The following is a 17,172-nucleotide window of genomic DNA, read 5'->3' as shown; positions in this document are numbered from 1 at the left end:
AGACGTATATTTTCCTGGTTGATCTCATCATTTATCTCCTTGTCCATTTTCAATCTACTATCCTGAATGAATTTCGGGATGTCTATGTGGGTAGGGAGACAGGCCCTCAACATGATTCTCCAATCCTTGTTGGTGGGCTCATCAGAGTTTCCCAGATCCCTTACAAATTTCCGGCACAATGCCAGATCTTTCCTAGGATCAGGGAAATCTGTAATGATGGACCGCAGCTCTAACCGTGTCCATGGGTTTAGCATGGTCATCTTCCTGGTAGGTATCACACCCTCTCTGTCTGCCTTACCATAGGGAACCTCCAGAGTGCGAACAGGGTATGTTTGTACCACATCCGCATTACTGGGACCTGCTTGGGAGTCGTCTGTGTCTGTGCTGTGTAGTGCTTTCTTACCTGGGTCCAATACTATGCTGTTGGCATCAGCCGTCTCCTCTTCCTGTGCTGGAGCCCCAGCAGCAGGTTTAGCCGGTTCAGCTTTTCCCTCAAGCATGTTTTTTTTTTTTTTTCAACGTTTTTATTAAGTTTTTCAATGTAAAACATTTCAAAGTAAAACATTTTCTGTACATTGCAATGTTTGTTTCACAGAACAACTCAGAATATTACAAAATAAAGCATAACAATTATATGTAAAAAAGAACTTTGTGTCACAATCATTTCGCTGACCATAACATGCTACCGGGGTTTCCCTCAAGCATGTTAATTGCATGAGAGACGGCCAGTGCCAACAGCTGCTCGTTTTCCTCTCGGGTTTCCTTATAAGGGGATAAGACAGGGTACAAGTTAGCAACGGTTACATTATTACTACTCATGTCTTGCTTATTAGTCATTAACCCCTTCGGCACATATGGAGGTGGGGGAGCTGTTGCGGCTACGGTTGCATTTTTATTGTGGCTGATTGTATCTGGCACTGCCAGACATCTGATTCCCCATTGTTCCTGTCCTTCCTTCTGCCACAATTTAAGAATTTCTATGTGCTTCACTCTCTTCTTACGACTGGAGAGTAGACATATTTCATCTTTTACTGCCGATAAGATTTCTGGATCAAAGCTACCAACACTGGGAAATTCTAACTTGCTGCCTTGTGTCATTTTTCTCCATTTCTTTTGGTAAACAACTGCTCGTTCACCGTGCTTACAGCACATAATAAAAGCCGCCGATCCTTTTGGTCGGCTTGCTTCCTCCCTAACTGACACGTTATCACAGCGTGACCCGTTATTACCCATAATTACAGGAATAAACGTTCACAGCTAGTAGATACCGGTGGGTTGTTTAAGTTGAGAGCTCCCCAAAACACTCACTTCTCAGCGTCCTAGAACAGTCCCACAATCAAGCGGTTGCGAAGGCTACGAGGTATGATACTCAATCACCAAGTCTTTCAACTAGCAGCGAACTTCTAGTCAACTTGCAAGGTGCGGCCTAATTTTTCCAGGGCACAACAAACTTGTTTTCCTGTACCCCCAAAAACTGGTTTTCCTAAATCAGCTAATCGGATCACTGGGTTCCGATGTAGCTTCTTGTACCCTCCTAGTGGATCAAAATAGGTAGTTCCACTGAAGGGGCAGTTCCTATGGGCACGTCGTCACGTGCACCCTGTCCTAACTGGACTGTCCTACACTGGACTACACTGCGCTTGAGTCGTGCCGTCACACACCCGTTCGCCTCAGTTATGTTTCACACTGGGCGCTAGTTACACCTTGGTCTTATGCTTATTTTTGAAATATTTCTGTACAGAAAATCTTCCCAGGCTGGTAGCTTTTCACTAGATACTTATGCAGGTATAAATCCCTTATAAAAGGCTATAGGAATCTATTAAAATAATGCTTGAGTTGCTTGTTTTTGGAAAATGAACAAAAAGAAAAAAAACTTATTTTCTCTTATTAATCACCGCCTCATCCACAGTATATTACTATACTGTTTAAATAAAGCTAGTGGTTTAATACTGTTCACCTTTGAATTCCTATGTGTGCTGCATGTGCAGTGCCAATGAACAGCCACGTGTGTACGTGCGTTGTTCACAGGCAGCCGATGAATCGGCCACCCACGTGTTCTATAGTGTATTTGCAAGGTTGCGCTCGAGTTTCGCTATACGCAGTAATTGCGCCTAAATGTGGAATAAATCCCTTAACTTCGTCCGAAAGTTACGTATCAAGATGCGAAATAAATCCTGCACTTAATCCGTAAATCTCGTACAAAGATGCGAAAATTTCCCGATATGGGCACGTGCGCGCGCACCTTGCGTAATACACAATAGACGCTTTACGTTACTGTAAAAGGCCCAAAACTTATCGCCACGTGTCGGAGTCCCTGGCCCTGCAGTAACTAACAATAAAAGTTATAGTTTTGCACAGAAGGGATCCTCTATGTACTATAATAAAACACAGGCCTTTGTTTCCACGTGTGCGAACTTTATCGCACGTGGCACATATACTGTAATAAACAAGCAACTCAAGACACTATACCCCGTTAAACTACTTGTGGCAGGCAGAAGTACAGTTTACTAAACACTTGGATATGATATGCTTTAAAACACGTGGCTTAATGTTTCACTTATTGTACTTCGGGTTCAACGCTAGCACTTCTTGAACCCCGCACCGCCGCGGACCTGGCCTATCCAGCAATGGATAATAAATACTTCCACCCTTTTGCTGGTATAGGTCAAGCCGCGCGCCTGGTACTGAGCTCCAGAATGTGAAACGGCCGGACGATGCCCCCAATTGTTAATGGCGATTAAATATGACCAAAGAAACAATAAGTGAAAAGCGCAGTTTACGTAATATGTCCGTAACCTGCGTACCCTTTATACCTAGCTACGTGCGAACAAAACGTAGTGCAGCGTAGCGTACCTTTATTGTGTATTGTACACCAGAGAACTAATACCTTAATAAGAGATCCTTTCGCAGTAATCTGACTCTAATCTGCGAATATACCTTATCGGACAGTGTCCGTAATATACCTTATCGCTATATGCGAATAAACAGACACAACCACAGTATTAAAGTAAGGAGATAAGAACTCCGTAAAAAAGATGTATTTAAGTCCCTAATGGACAAAAGGGGTTACAGAAATAGAAAATACAGGTATAACAAGTGATACAATAGTCTAACAATGAGTATAATAAACAGGCTCTACTAGGGGAAGAAAAACAGATACAGGATACAATCAGCCAACAATACAATAAGAATAAGTACCGTGAATGCAACCGTTTACCGTCTCATCAAATATGCGCAGCGCAGTCCGGTCGGAGCTCGCTATCGTTCAGGGTTGAACTATAGCCCGGTAGAAAGGTCAGGGAAAGGGAGATGTGCCAAAGTGACCAAGGCCGCCCTGGGTCACCTATCTTATAGGGTCAGAAGGGGGAGGTCAAAGGCCATTCCTATTGGTCAGAGATCGTATGTCCAGTCCTCTGTGATTGGGGCAATAATGATGCACCTGGTGCAGGGGAGTGAACTTTGGAGTTCTCTGTTTGTTGGTTTCGTCATCAGGGGTTGTAAAAAGCTGTAAGAACCGGTTACATCTAGATTCCTTTGTTATATACTTTCAACAGAAACTGTCTTAGGAATATGGATTATGTCCATAACTATCGGGCCGTGTGTATTGCGAAATATTCGCAATGACCGGAATACTGCGCATAAGAAACGGAACGGAACGGTACTAAACACTATACAGACAGATGTATGCAATGCTAACTAAGCTATGTGTGGCGTTCTAAACCTTTAACTACATTTTATTTAGTGTAAGTATGTTATTATGAATTTATGTGTAATAGTATGGCTGCGCTTCTGGTCCACTTTGTCACACAGACTCGGGTATGGAAACTTTATTTGCGCAACTCTGCGAACCAAAATGGCGACCATACTATCCTAAAATGGCGTGTGTGCAACTCGACTTCCACAGTCCTCCTCAGCCTCCCCTCCATATCTATCAGCTTCTGCTGGCAAGTTGACATTTGGGATTCTAGCGTGGAGAGGTGGTTGGGGATAGGCGCTGTGGTGTCTTCCAGCATAGAAATTCTGGTCTCAGTTTCTTCGACCCTGTCTCTCAGTTTCTTCATGTCCTGTCTTATAAAGGATATATCAATTTTTACCTCCGCAACCTTACCAGCAAGCCTCTTCTCTGAATCAGTAATGGCCTGCAGAAGCTGTGCCAGCGTAACCTCTGGTGATTCCGCCATGTCGGATTCGGGGGATTGGGCCTCAGCAGGGGGTGGTGCGGGGTCTTGCCTAGCAAATTTTGCCAGTTTAGCCGCAGCAGCTGGTGTATTTCTGCGGGAAATAGAGCAGGATGAAATCTCCCTATAAGGTAGGAGAGTGCTCACTAGTCCCCTGCAGCAGGTGTTTGAGTTAACAACGGCAACCCGTAGTCAGAGGCACACTTGGGGGGCCACAAGTATGAATTCCTTATGGAGGGTCTGAGGAGTACAGCACGTGTCCCGTAGTGACCTCAGCCACCAACCTGTATAGTGGAGGATGCCAGCAATGAGGCAGGGTCTCAAAAAAAAAAAGCAAGCTGCTCTCAGGAGCAAGTCAGGACACTCCACCCTCAATCACAGTCCAGCAGGTTTCAAAGATATATATATAAGGAATCAAATAGGCACCACTCACCAGCAGATAGTCCCATCACCACAGGGTATTTTACAGCTTACTTGCTCACAAAATGGCGGAAGACGCTCACTATTTGGCAGCAGTTCTATCCCTTTACGTGTAGGCTGTCAGGCAGGGAATATATACGTATAGGAAGCTCCCACTGTAGCTATATCCTTCTTTATTGCCCAGAGGTAGGGGGGGGGGGTGTCCCCGATGGGTCGCAGGGTCCCAGTAGGATGCACGGGGCGTTTAGGCCTCCTAGCTTTCCCTCCTCAAGATGGCGGCGGGGTTACTCACTATTATGCAGGGCCTGGGCGAGGAGTTCTCCAGGAGCCGGTCGTCAGGCAAGGGGTCACACCCGCCCAGTATTATAGTTGTCAGCGGTCGTCTCTTCTCCCACTCCTCCTCCGGCGCCGTTGCCGTCACAGGGGAGAGACTTTAGGCAGGAGGGTCCTCTGTCACCACCGCTTCTCCCACGCGGCGGGAGGCTGCACGCCTGCAACAGCGAGCTCCCCTCCGCACACCTCAGGAGGGCAGAGATGCTATATCCTTTATCAGCCGGGGAGCACCACAAATACCACAGGGCACGGAGATCGTCGTCCGTGTAGCCCTGCGCGGCGGGTCTCTGCAGCAGCCGTCTCCACTCCCAGTCCCAAGATGGCGCCGGGCAGCGCGCTCAGCGGGGAGATGTCCCTTCCAGATCAGGTACAGGTCAATCTAGTCAGCGCAGGCACCCCACCTCAGGACCAAGGTGATCAGGGGTATGGAGGTCTCTTGTCCCCAGCAAAATAGAGGTTCTCCCTGTCGACAGAGGGTATTTTCAGGATTATATGGTCAGGAGCTCAGCAGGCACGCGTCCTACTCCATCTGCCGCTAGGCCACGCCCCCCCAGAGATCATCTCTTAAGTTTCACCAAAGATATCACACACGTGATCTATTTCCATGTTCTAAGTGTGGGAAATCTTTTATTCAGGAATCACATCTTGTACAGCATGAGAGAATTCACACAGGAGAAAAACCATTTTCATGTCCTGAGTGTGGTAAATCATTTACCCAGAAGTCAGATCTTGTCCTACATATCAGAACTCACACAGGTGAGAAGCCATTTCCATGTTCTAAGTGCGGGATATCTTTTACCCAGAGATCATCTCTTGCTATACATCAGAGACTTCACACAGGTGAGAAGCCATTTCCATGTTCATAGTGAATGCTTCAGACCTGATCTCTGGGCTGTGAGTTTGGAGCCCAGCGATTTAGGCAAATGTCACCCTGCTCACGTAAAATCCCGCCCATGTGTATGACTGTAAATGCAATCGCAGCTGTGCGAAGAGGGGAGAGTTAATTCAACCAAGACATACTCGGCAGTGCAATGGCTGTGAGGCGATCGGGACCACTGATGTCAGCATCCCTCCCAATGGCCAGGAGCCGCCTGTGTTTTCTGGAGCACTCCCGAAAAACACTGGCATTACGCCTGGCGCTATTCAATCAACTTACGTACGGCCATTGTGATTTGTGGAACTCTCCTACAGGCCATGATACAGAGCAGAGATAGAGGTAGAACCATGTGTATGCAGTCTTCTAGGTATGAGCTGTTATATTGCCTATCCCTTATTATTACTCTGTAATATACATTTTCTCTTTCGTCCATCCTGGCTTGACCTTGGGATGTAAGAGGGTTCGCAGGAGCAAGGCAACTGTGCTGGCTTCTTTTGAGATTAGGCTCCTCCCTTCTGCATCCCATAGTTCCCCAGTTAGTTTTAGGTGCCCACTGGAGTGGGTGCTGTGCTGACAGGCTGCTGTCTGCAACCGGTTTTGGAGAGATAGCTAGGTTTTTATTTTATTAATTTTACACTAGTTAGATAGGCTTTGCCAGTGTGTCTGTTTTGTTTCTACCCAGCTTGTGTAATCACTGTTGTTTCCAATTGTAAAGCACAACGGAATATGCTGCGCTATATAAGAAACTATACATAAATACCCTTTGCGCTAAGCAGCACGTGTTTGCCAGAAGCAGCAACCATTTTGTCAACTATGACTTGCATAAAAACATTACAAAATGGCTGAAGATTTAGGACAGTGCTGGAAAAGTGATTTCTTGTAGAAAATTGTTTTGATTTTATAAGTTTAGGAATGCAATGTTGACAGTACAGAGAGTGAGGACAGACAGCTGGTCTCCACGTTCTTGTCACCAACATGGGAACTACACGATAACAGGGCCACACATTCGTAGACCTCAAATCCACCGAATCTTTCCCTAGTAACAAAGAAGATGGGTGAATTATGACAGTATGATTGAAAGCAAAGCTGGCCAATAAGACTCGAGGCTTATAAATAATTAAAGTAAGTAAAGTATAAATATCAGAGCTAGAGAAGGAAGGGGCAGGCAGTTGAGGAAGAACAGGCCAGCACGGGGACTGGAGGTAACTATGAATGAGGTTTAAGGGCTGATCACTGTCCTTGATAGGTTTCCATCTTGATTTGATCTAGAATTATTGTTTAAGTATAAGCCAATCAATTATATGTTTTTTTGTGTTAATCTGCATTTGCAAATACCTGTAATCAAGATACCTTCCAAGTAAAGCATTGTCATTCATTTTTTTACAAGTTTGTGTTGGCGTGGAATTATTTCAGCATTTGCCGTTTTATAGTTAAGGGTTGTAAAGTAAATAAACCTAAGAATGTTTTATCAGGATGGAGGCCCCTGAAGCAAGTTTCAGTAATATTGGTGCCCGCACTTATCAGTGATTGAGAGAATTAGAGTTTGCACAAGTGATTTGCTGTTTAAAAAAATATATATATAAAAACTGTAAGGACCGTGCAGTTCTATCTCCGAATGTCTGGAGGGTGGTAAGCCAAGTTACTTGAAAAAAGTTCTCCCCTTTTAATTGTGAAACAAATAGATCTTCATTTAACACATAGAAAGGCAATGCTGCATTTTGACGACTGTAATGGTCCCCATACATCTGCAATAAATTGTAACAATCCTCCGTTCTGGAGATGATTGTCACAATTAATTTTTAATGTGGGGCTCCCCCTACTGGCGATCCCGATCTAATAATCTGGTTTTATCTGCGGTTCTTTTTTATGTGTGGGCGTTCCCTTTTCGTTCCGCCGATGGGAGATATTTATATTTGGGCAGGGCCTGTTCTAGAGGGAGGAGAAAGGCATTTGTTGTTGCGTGGACACTGCTTATCCTGGCTCTCCATCTTCTGCATTGTAGGCATGTAAGGATTTTTACTAGTTTAATTATAACTGTTCAGTGGAGCAGTGGAGAATACTCTGTTGCCCCATTTCCACTGTGTCGGTGGTTTCTGGCATCTGGGCTCCATGGTTGCTGCTCCATTTCCCCCCAATGGCGGCGTATCTGGCAATGTCTCTCCTCTGCTTGTATTATGTTCCCCCATAGGCAGTGGCAGGGCTCCTGTGTTTATTTTTGGAGCAGAAGAAATGTGCGGTGGTGAGGCTCTGGGTCCCGTGACCGAAGCATTCAGCCACCCTAGCTAGCCAGTCCATTAATGGGGAGGTGGGGACTCCCTCAAATAGAGGGGTCCCCCCTCTCCAGTGTACCCCAGGCATGTGCTGAATCCTGGGGCTATCCCCTTGCACCCCTGGGCAGTGGGTGCAGGGTTGATAGCTTTCTCAAAAGTAATATTGGCCTTTACAGTTGGACTACAAGGCCTGCTGGTACCTGTAGTCCCCCTGCAAAGGCAATATTAAAATAACCAGAAAACACTGTTTTAATATTTTATTCTCTTGGACCTTCACCTGGGGGCAGCGGCCTTTTGTCCTGCTCCAGCAAAACCCACCACAGATCGTAGCTCTTTTGCATGGCTGCCATCTCCTCAGGGCTTCCTCCAACATCAACTTCTGTGTGCTTCCCCCAGGACTTCGGAGTCTTCAGAGCTCTTCCTAGCTCCTCCTGTGCCGTCTGACTGAGTGCCTGCCCACTGTCTCGTGCTGGCTTATATAGCCTGCTCAAGGGGGTGGAGTATTGATGCAGACGAGCCCCTATTGGATAGGCTATTGTTTTTAAATATACATTTAATTTTTTTCAGTTGCGCTGCCGCTGCCTCAAATAATGGCGGATCTTAGCTACCCATCCCCCCCGCCATGGAGAGGGAGACCCTCAAGCCACACCCGCGTAGGGGGGGCACAGAAGCAGGTACTTGTTTAATTTCACGATTTGATGCGATTTTTGACCTGTTCATTACCCCACTATCCACTACGCATGTTGATTCTATATATTGTGGTAAGCGCAGCGAATCACCAAGCCCGAAGCATGGCAAGCCCCGCGGATTACTTTCCATGTATTCAGTGTCCCCTTGCGGGGATTGCTGCGCCCACCACGGAATACGTGTAAAGTAATCTGCATCCCCTCGCGGGGCTTGCTACGCTCGCCGCATTTCGGGCTCACTGCCACACCATATAAATTCAACTCCATGCGTAGTGGATAGTAGGGTAATGAACAGGTCAAAAATCGCATTAAATCGGTTGCGATATCGCATCGCATGCAATATCTGCCGCCGTGAAAATAAACAAGTACCAGAAGCACAGCAGCCAGGGGAAGGCGGATCTCTGTAGCCCACTCCTGCCATAGAGAAGCAGCCGTGACTGGTAGACAGGGGCACAGCAAACAGAGGAAGGCAGATCTTCCCTGCCTACCCCACCGCGCAGAGGGAGCATTGCCAGCCGCAGCAACAAAGGAGGACAGGACGGAGCACAGTAGCCGGGGGAAGGCAGATCTTCACCGCCCACCCCCGGCATGCAGTGGGAGCCCTCCAACAGCAACCGCGAAGGGGGACAGAAGCACTTCAGTGGGGGAGGGAGGCGGATCTCAGCTGCCCAACCCCTGCCATGGAGAAGAAGCCCCTCCAGCCGTAGCTGCAAGGGGGGGAGGCAGATCTCAGCCACCCACCCCCTGCGATGGAGAAAGAGTCCCAGCAGCCGTAGCCTCAAAAGGGGACAGGAGCACAGCAGCCGGGGGAAGGTGGATCACCGCCGCACACCCCCACCACGGAAAAGGAGCCCCTCCTGCCACAGCCGCCCAGGAGCACCACAGGTGGATTGCCAGAAGGGGGAGCCCACACATTAATGATTAATTGTGACAATCATCTCCAGAACGGAGGATTGTCACAATTTATCGCAGGTGTATGGGCCCCATTAACTGGATGACCTTTTGCTAAAAGCATCTTCCAGAGAGGTTCTACTCGGCAATATTCAACGGACGCAGGAGGTACTTTCGCTAGACAAAAAATTGGAACATAGACAAAAAGGCGTGATGGAAGATCTCAGGTGGTATTCACCAAATATGCAAAAAATTGGTGATAAACAATAATAAATTAAATCTGTTGTGTATATCTTTTTTTCAAAATATCAAATAATTATTTGGAAGTGGGGTAGGATATTTCAATGGAGCGTACCAAGACTCATGTTGGAAAGATTGATGTCAGACTTATAATGGCTTCTTTGGTATGGTTCTGAAGTATTCCTCTCTGAGGTGTGAGACGAGATGATCTCACATATATTCAAAGTGCAAACAGGTGACCTCACTTGTTCAGGAAAAAAGAGAAAGAAACAATTCATGTGTAGAACAGTGCTGGAAAAGTTGTGTGGTAAGTATGTGAGGAGCTGGGACAAAGGTTGTATTTTTGCCAACGTACCTCATTTACCCACTTAACAAGAGTGATAAATATATAAAGGTTTCTTTTAGATAATAGGCGTACCCCCACTCACGGTGATGGCTGTGATTTTCAACATATAAAGGTTTCTTTATTAGTGATCCAAGGGCGTCCCAACGTGGTCTCAATCATATGTGTGTCCAGTTACATAAGGAAAAAACATATCTATAATGTGTAGAATTATCCACAATGAGTTATATGTCTTAGAGGAGGTTTAGCTGGAGCTTGCAGCGTGCCTCACTCACCAACAAAAATAACAGATCTATTTACAGATGCAAGAAAGGAGGGCGTACCCCAACTCACACTGGGTCTCTGAGTGATAAATCGGTACTCGTTTCCTAGCAGGGCGCCCAGTAATGATGTAAGCGTACAGGGCTATTATCCGTAGCAAAATTGCATGGCATTGCATCTCATGGGCCATTATAGTGCCATGCGATGCAAATTTTTTATGTAATTTATTTACTGCTCTGTTGGTCCTAGGGGATTGCATTGCATCTCCAAAAAAATTGCATGAGATTTTATAGGGTGCGATGCCATGCCATTAGCTATACACTTGTATAACATACAATGAGGTTTCACTGACCCCCCCCCCCACTATAAACGCCATCCCAAACCGTGGCGAGCGCAGCGGAACGCATCCTCCAGACCTTTTCATACCCCCAACATCCACGTCGGCGTGGAGTTGATTTTATATAGTGTGGCGAGCGGACGCGGATTACTTTACATATATTCCGCTGTGCTCGCCGCGCTTCGGGCTCGGTGGCTCACTGTGCTCGCCACACTATATATAATCAACTCCACGCCTACGTGGATAGTGGGGGTATGAAAAGGTCCGGTGGACGCATTCCGCTGCGCTCGCCACGCTTCGGAGTGGATAGTGGGGGGGTCAGTGAAACCTCATTGTATGTCATACAAGTGTATAGCTAATGGCATGGCATTGCACTCTATAAAATCGCATGAGATTTTGCGGGAGATACAATGCAATGCAATCCCCCAGGGCCAACAGAGCAGTGAATGCATCGCATGCCACTATAATGGCCCATAAGATGCAATGCGATTTTGTGCATTCTAAATGCAGCACCACGCTTCTGCAGTATTTGTAGATATCACCCCGGCACCGCTGCTGCTGCGGCAGAAAAAGCTCCCACACCGACGCCATTATCACAAGCCGCAGGTATATCTGTGTATCCCTATGGTACATGTGCAGCCATGTTTGGTATGATCACTTGAGGCCTCCACAGTCAATTCTCTGTGACCTGTGCTCCAACTGACTGCCTCAGCCAGTCATCGCACACTGGCTACTATAAGGATCCCGGGAATAAACTCCCAAACCAGTGCTATGGTTGTCTCCTCCTAGAAGCATCCAGTTGGCTCAGCTCCTGAGGATATCGCTCCTATTACAGACCAGGAACATTCCAGCTTGCAGTACCCCCTGGCTCCATCGATGGTCCAACATCGATCCTGCTTCCCTCTATGTTCTGCCATCAATCATGCTAACCATCAGTGTCTCCCCAATGATCCTGCTCATCAGTTACCCATCATTGCACCATCGGGTCAATAGCGTCTAGGCCACCTTCTCTGAGTCTTAAGGCTGTCTTCTGTCTGCATCCTTGGGACTTCATCCCTGTTCTAACACTGCACCATCGGTGAGAGTTTACAATCGATACTCATTCATACTGACTCCCTGTGCCATTGAGGACTGTTACTACTTACCAGTGTGCTTTCATTGGGTGCACCCGACTCCTGTATTGTCTTATCACCATCTGCCGCTGTGTATTGGCATATCTACCACGTGCTTTAATAAAAATACTCACACAGTTCACTTCACATCACTAATCATTTGTTGGTGCGGTCGCCCCAGTTTCATCGCCTTTCAAATAGCTACTGAGGACTGAGACTGTAAACAGTAAAGTGCGGAGTGATCCGGTAGCGGAGTCACATGACCAGAAGGATGGGGAGGGAAGTGTTACACTAAGGGGGCGTCACGTGCGCAAGTGTCAACATTCACACACAAAACAATCACGAAAAACTCATTCCGCCCTTTTAATGTGTCAACTTTTTACATGTTGATCTTTTGCTTGTGTTGACCTATTTGGGTCAGATTAGACAGTTGACCATGATGATACACATCCTTATTAACACAAGTGACTGCAACCCTACATTATTATACATTACCATAAATTACCAAAAATGACATTACATTACTGTGGAGCCCAGAAGTGGGGAACTGTGTCTGATCTACATATATTATATAATACACCAGTCTGCTCCACCTGCATTATAATCACAGAGCACCACATTAAATTATAATGTAACAATAATACTGGATGTTATTACAAGACGCTGTCGGACACAACACTGGGTCCTCCCTGCTGCCTTCTTCGCAACCCACAAATTGTTTAGTTATGGAGTCTGTAATAATCTCCTCAAAAACAGGAGTCAGGTTACAGAACAGACAGAGTTCAAACTCTGTTCACAGCAGAGCCAAGTGCAACATTGTATCCTGTGAATTAACACCATCACTGCCTGTCGAAAGCATAAAGGACAGAGCGGATGGTGTAATGGTTAGCATTGCTGCATCACAGTGCAGAGGTCATGGGTTTGATTCCTAACATGACCCAGACTGTGCAGAGTTTATCTGGCTGTCAGATGCAGACTGCGTTGTCTGTACCATATAGACTGCCAGTATATCCACTGCACCTGTATATATAACTGCACTGTATGTCTATATCACTGCTTTGTATGTCTATTACAAGCTGGCTCAGATGCATACTGCATTGTCTGTACCGAATAGACTGCCGGTCTATATCACTGCAGCTGTCAATTGTATGTATATCACTGCACTGTCTAGATCACTGCATTGTATGTATATCACAGGCTGGCTGTGCACTGTGTAACATTATCACTGCCTGTCAGAAAGGCTGCCTGCCAATGATTGCTATATGTGCCTAGTACTAGCTTACTGCGTACTGTGGGTGATGGTTGGCATTACTTCTTCACAACTCGGGTCGTGGGTTCAATTCCCACTATGACCTTAACTGTGCGGAGTTTGTACGTTCTCTCCGTGTTTTAGTGGGGTTACTCCGGGCACTCTGGTTTCTTCCCACAATGCAAAATATAAAACAGAAGTATGCTGTGTTAGCCGTACATATGGGCTAAATGTCTACGCCACCGCAAGGTATACGTAGTACCAGCTTACGGTGTATGGCTTGAACACTATCTCTGCTGGTCAGGAGAATACTGTGTAGTGGTACCGTATAGGCTACCTGCTTATTTTTATGCCATTGTATGCCTGGTATAATTGTAGTATATTGTCTGACCTGTGCTTTAGCAGCCGGTTCACAGTGCTATAATACTGCAACGTCTTCCAGGGGTACCAGTCCCAGTGACTCTTGGGCTCCGGCGCGGATGTCTTGTACATCCTGTAATGCTGGCTTATGCCCCCATTACTAGTACAGGATGGCTTATAGGCAGGCTGCTACAATGCCTGGGCGATGCCCACAGGTACAGCCTCCTCTCAGGAGCCTGCTTGGGCCACGTTCTTTACTCCGTTGCCGGTGCAGCTAGTAGCAGAATTGGATTGGCATCATCCCTGGGGTGAGTGCTTATCTGCCTCCGGACAAGGTCCCCAGAAATGCCGTCCCCATCCTTGGTGGGTGTAGCTCCCCGCACAGTGGAAGCGCTCTGTACCTGCTGGTAGACGCAGATACCCCGTCATCCAGACTCCTCCGTCAGCAGACACAGAGGGCAGTATTCAATGTCAAAGTTCTCAGTGCATGGAGAGCTTTTTATTTCGCTCTCCATGCACTCTCCGTGTTCCGGAGGGCTCTCTGCCACTCCTGCTCCCTCTATTCAATGTGGTTAAGACTCTCCGCCACTCGCGGAGAGTCTTAACCCCTGCAGGGAGCAGGGAGCTTTCAGGGAGCCGGAAGCAGCCAGAGAGATTAAAGTCTCCCTGGCTGCTCCAGAGGAATGTGGAGAGGAGGGGGGCTCTCCGGGACCCAGGCAGCACAGGCTGCCCCCCCCCTATAGCCAGCGGGGGACCCAGTATTCACTGCACCCGTTCGTGCATACTATCGATCGGGTGCAGTGAATATATGAATATGTAATGAGCGGCTCGAGCGCTCCGGCCCCCTGCTGGCTGCACTGTGTAAAAAAATTTTTTTTTTTTTTATTAAATATATATTCATGTGCTATAAGCACATGAATAAAAATAACATGCCCCTTCACAGAAAAAAAAACCTGATTTTTTGACACCAAAATTTAAGAAAAAAACCTTTTAGTTTAAAAGTTCACATTCCAGCTCTCCATCAAAAGATGGAGAATTGCTACACGGAGAGACACGGAGAACATCACTTAGAAAGACGGAGAGAATTTCACATTGAATAGGGTTGCTCGCTTTTGGAGAGCAAAATGCTCCGTCCAAGGCGAACAAAGCACAAGTTCTCCACAAAACACGGAGAACTTTTCTCATTGAATACTGCCCAGAGAGGAGGACACCTGGGATTAGCATTGTCTAGAGGGGACCGTCGACGACGGTATGGAAGATGGGGGGGCCTGTGATAAGGTGAATCCCCCCCACCTCGTCTTGAGGTGCCGACCTTGGTCTCAGCTGTCAAATAGGTCCTTACCTTAAACGACCCCGCTGAGCCGCCTACACCTTTGGGTGTCTCCCTAGGTGTTTTCTGGGTTTATTCCATAAATCAGTGAACTTGACTAAGGTCATCAGTTGGGAGATTCCTAACAGGAAGTTTAGCTTGCCATCAGCGGTTTCCCTTCCTTTTACCCCCTTCCACAGGAGGACATAGTCCCCTGGGAGACTGTCCCTAAAGTGGACGCACTCCTGCCCCAGGCATCTGCTTGGGTGGCTAAGGCCTTAGTTGCGTGAGCAACTTCTCTCACAGCGGACGCTGCATAAGGGGTGTCGGAGGAAACCCTGCTGCCTTCTATTGAGCATCACGTGACACCTTACCTGGGGGTGACGGCTCTAGAAATTACACCAATCGCCTCCAGAGGGTCACCTTCGGCCATAGCTGCACACACATACCGGTGTCTGTGCTCTTGGAAGGCCTGAACTCAAAGTCCCTTTTGAAGGTTCCTTTTTATTTGGGCCAGTGCCAGATATGGGGGCCGGTTTAGATACCATTCGGCAAAGGATATCCCTTCGGGGGGATTGCCATCTGGCTCTACAGTCCAGGATCAGACATATCTTGTCCCCCTGGCAGGTGTCTGTGCATGCCTGCGTGGGATCCCTGGGGTTGGTGGATCGGCCTTCGCATTGGCAGAATAGGCTCAGTTCCATGCCAACCCTCTACAATACTGTCCAAGGAGCAGCACGGATAGTGTAGTGGTTAACATTACTGCTTCACTGCGCTGAGGTCATGGGTTCGATTCCCACCATGGCCCTAACTGTGCGGAGTTTGTATATTCTCCCCAGACTTGCATGGGTTTACTCCTGGTACTCCGGTTTCCTCCCACAATATCCATGCCCAGAAGTTCGCCTGGTCTCCAGCAGGGCCCCCCTTTCCTGGGGGCTTCTGGACGGGACCTCGCTATTGGATCCACTAGTAGACAATCCTAGCCATGCATGCTAGCCTCCCATGTTTGGGGGGTGGTCACTTCTCAAAGGTCGTTCCAGGGTATCTGGACCACTCTAGTGGCCCAGCCCTCCATCATCGTCCTCAAACTAAAGTCAATCTTCCGGGCAGTCCGCTTGGCGGAACCCTAACTTAGGGGTTGGCCGGTGCAAGTCCAGTCGGACATTGCGACAAGGGTGGCATATGTTAACCACCAGGGTGGCACTAGTTGTCAGCCCACTATGACAGAAGCATCCGGCGTCTTTCAGAGATGGTCCCTGCTTTTTCAGAAATTTTTATCCTGGTAGTCCAGAATTGGGTGGCGGTCTTCCTCGGCCGTCAGACCCGTGATGCCGATGACTTGACCCTCCTTAGAGTGATATTTCAGATGCTGGTACAACGGTGGGGCCCAACCGAGGTGGCCTTGACGGCCTCTCGCCATACCCTCAAACCACCACTGTGCGGGTCCTGGTCTTGCGACCTGGAGGGGGGGGGGGGGCTTGCCTGGTAGACGCCCTGTCCGCTCCGTGGCCGTCCACACTGATGGCGCCTTTCCACCACTTTCCTCCTTTTGCGAATGTCTCGCAAGCTGATGCCGGAGGGCGGCACATTGATTCTGGTTGCTCCACCTTGGCCCAGACGGATCTGGTTTTCGGATCTGCAGTCAGTAGCCCCTCCTATTCGCTTACCCCTGGGCACAGGCATGCTCTCATGGTCCGCCTCTCTCTCTCGGCTTTGAGGCACTTGGCTTTGACGGGGTGGCTGTTGAGACCTCCCGGGTAAGACCCAGTGGGTTTCGCTCCACCATGCTCAGGGCGAGGAAACCTTCCTAGATGGGGGTGTACCATCGCATATGGAGGGTTTACTTTTCCTGCTGCGAACTCTACGCTTCAAATTCCGGGACTTACTACCTGGCTAGGGTTTTGTCCTTCTTGTAGAAGGGTCTGGAGGCTGGGTTGCGTTGATCATCTTTAAAGGTTCGGATTTCAGCCTTGCACATCTTGTTCTGTCGACGGGTGGCCCTGTCGACGGATGTCTGTACATTCCTGCAGGATGTCTTGCATATCCAGCCTCCCTTAGTTACCCCAGTTGCCCCCTGGGATCTATCTAATCCTGACTTCTTCAGGGCCCACCTTTTGTGCCCTTGCGGTTGATGGACCTGTGTTGACTCGCCTGGAAGATCGTTTCCTTGTTGGCGATAGCTTTCGCCAGGGGAGTCTCTGACCTGTCAGCTCTATCCTGTAAGTTCTTTGTTCTTGATTATAACCGGGCGGTTTTTCTTACCGTCCCTTCTCCCCTACCTTAGGTGGTGTCCGGCTTTCAGGTCA

General features: G+C 47.8%; 1 protein-coding gene across 2 annotated transcripts in view; it reads left to right on the top strand.

The window, feature by feature from the left end:
• The window catches only part of LOC146010137 (uncharacterized), a 71,415-nt gene that overhangs the window by 45,381 nt on the left and 8,862 nt on the right, over nucleotides 1-17,172 (top strand). Inside the window, exon 7 of one of the 2 annotated variants that reach the window (XM_083151078.1) lies at nucleotides 5,604-5,771. The exons of the other annotated variant lie outside the window; for it this stretch is intronic. Within the exon in view, the coding sequence (XP_083007204.1) occupies nucleotides 5,604-5,771 (168 nt within the window). The remainder of the gene's footprint in view (nucleotides 1-5,603; nucleotides 5,772-17,172) is intronic. 2 annotated transcript variants of the gene reach the window in all.

Source organism: Crinia signifera, chromosome 6 (assembly GCF_055691185.1).
Source record: "Crinia signifera chromosome 6, ASM5569118v1, whole genome shotgun sequence".
NCBI classification, from domain to species: Eukaryota; Metazoa; Chordata; class Amphibia; order Anura; family Myobatrachidae; genus Crinia; species Crinia signifera.
This window is presented reverse-complemented; position numbering and strand designations above follow the sequence as displayed.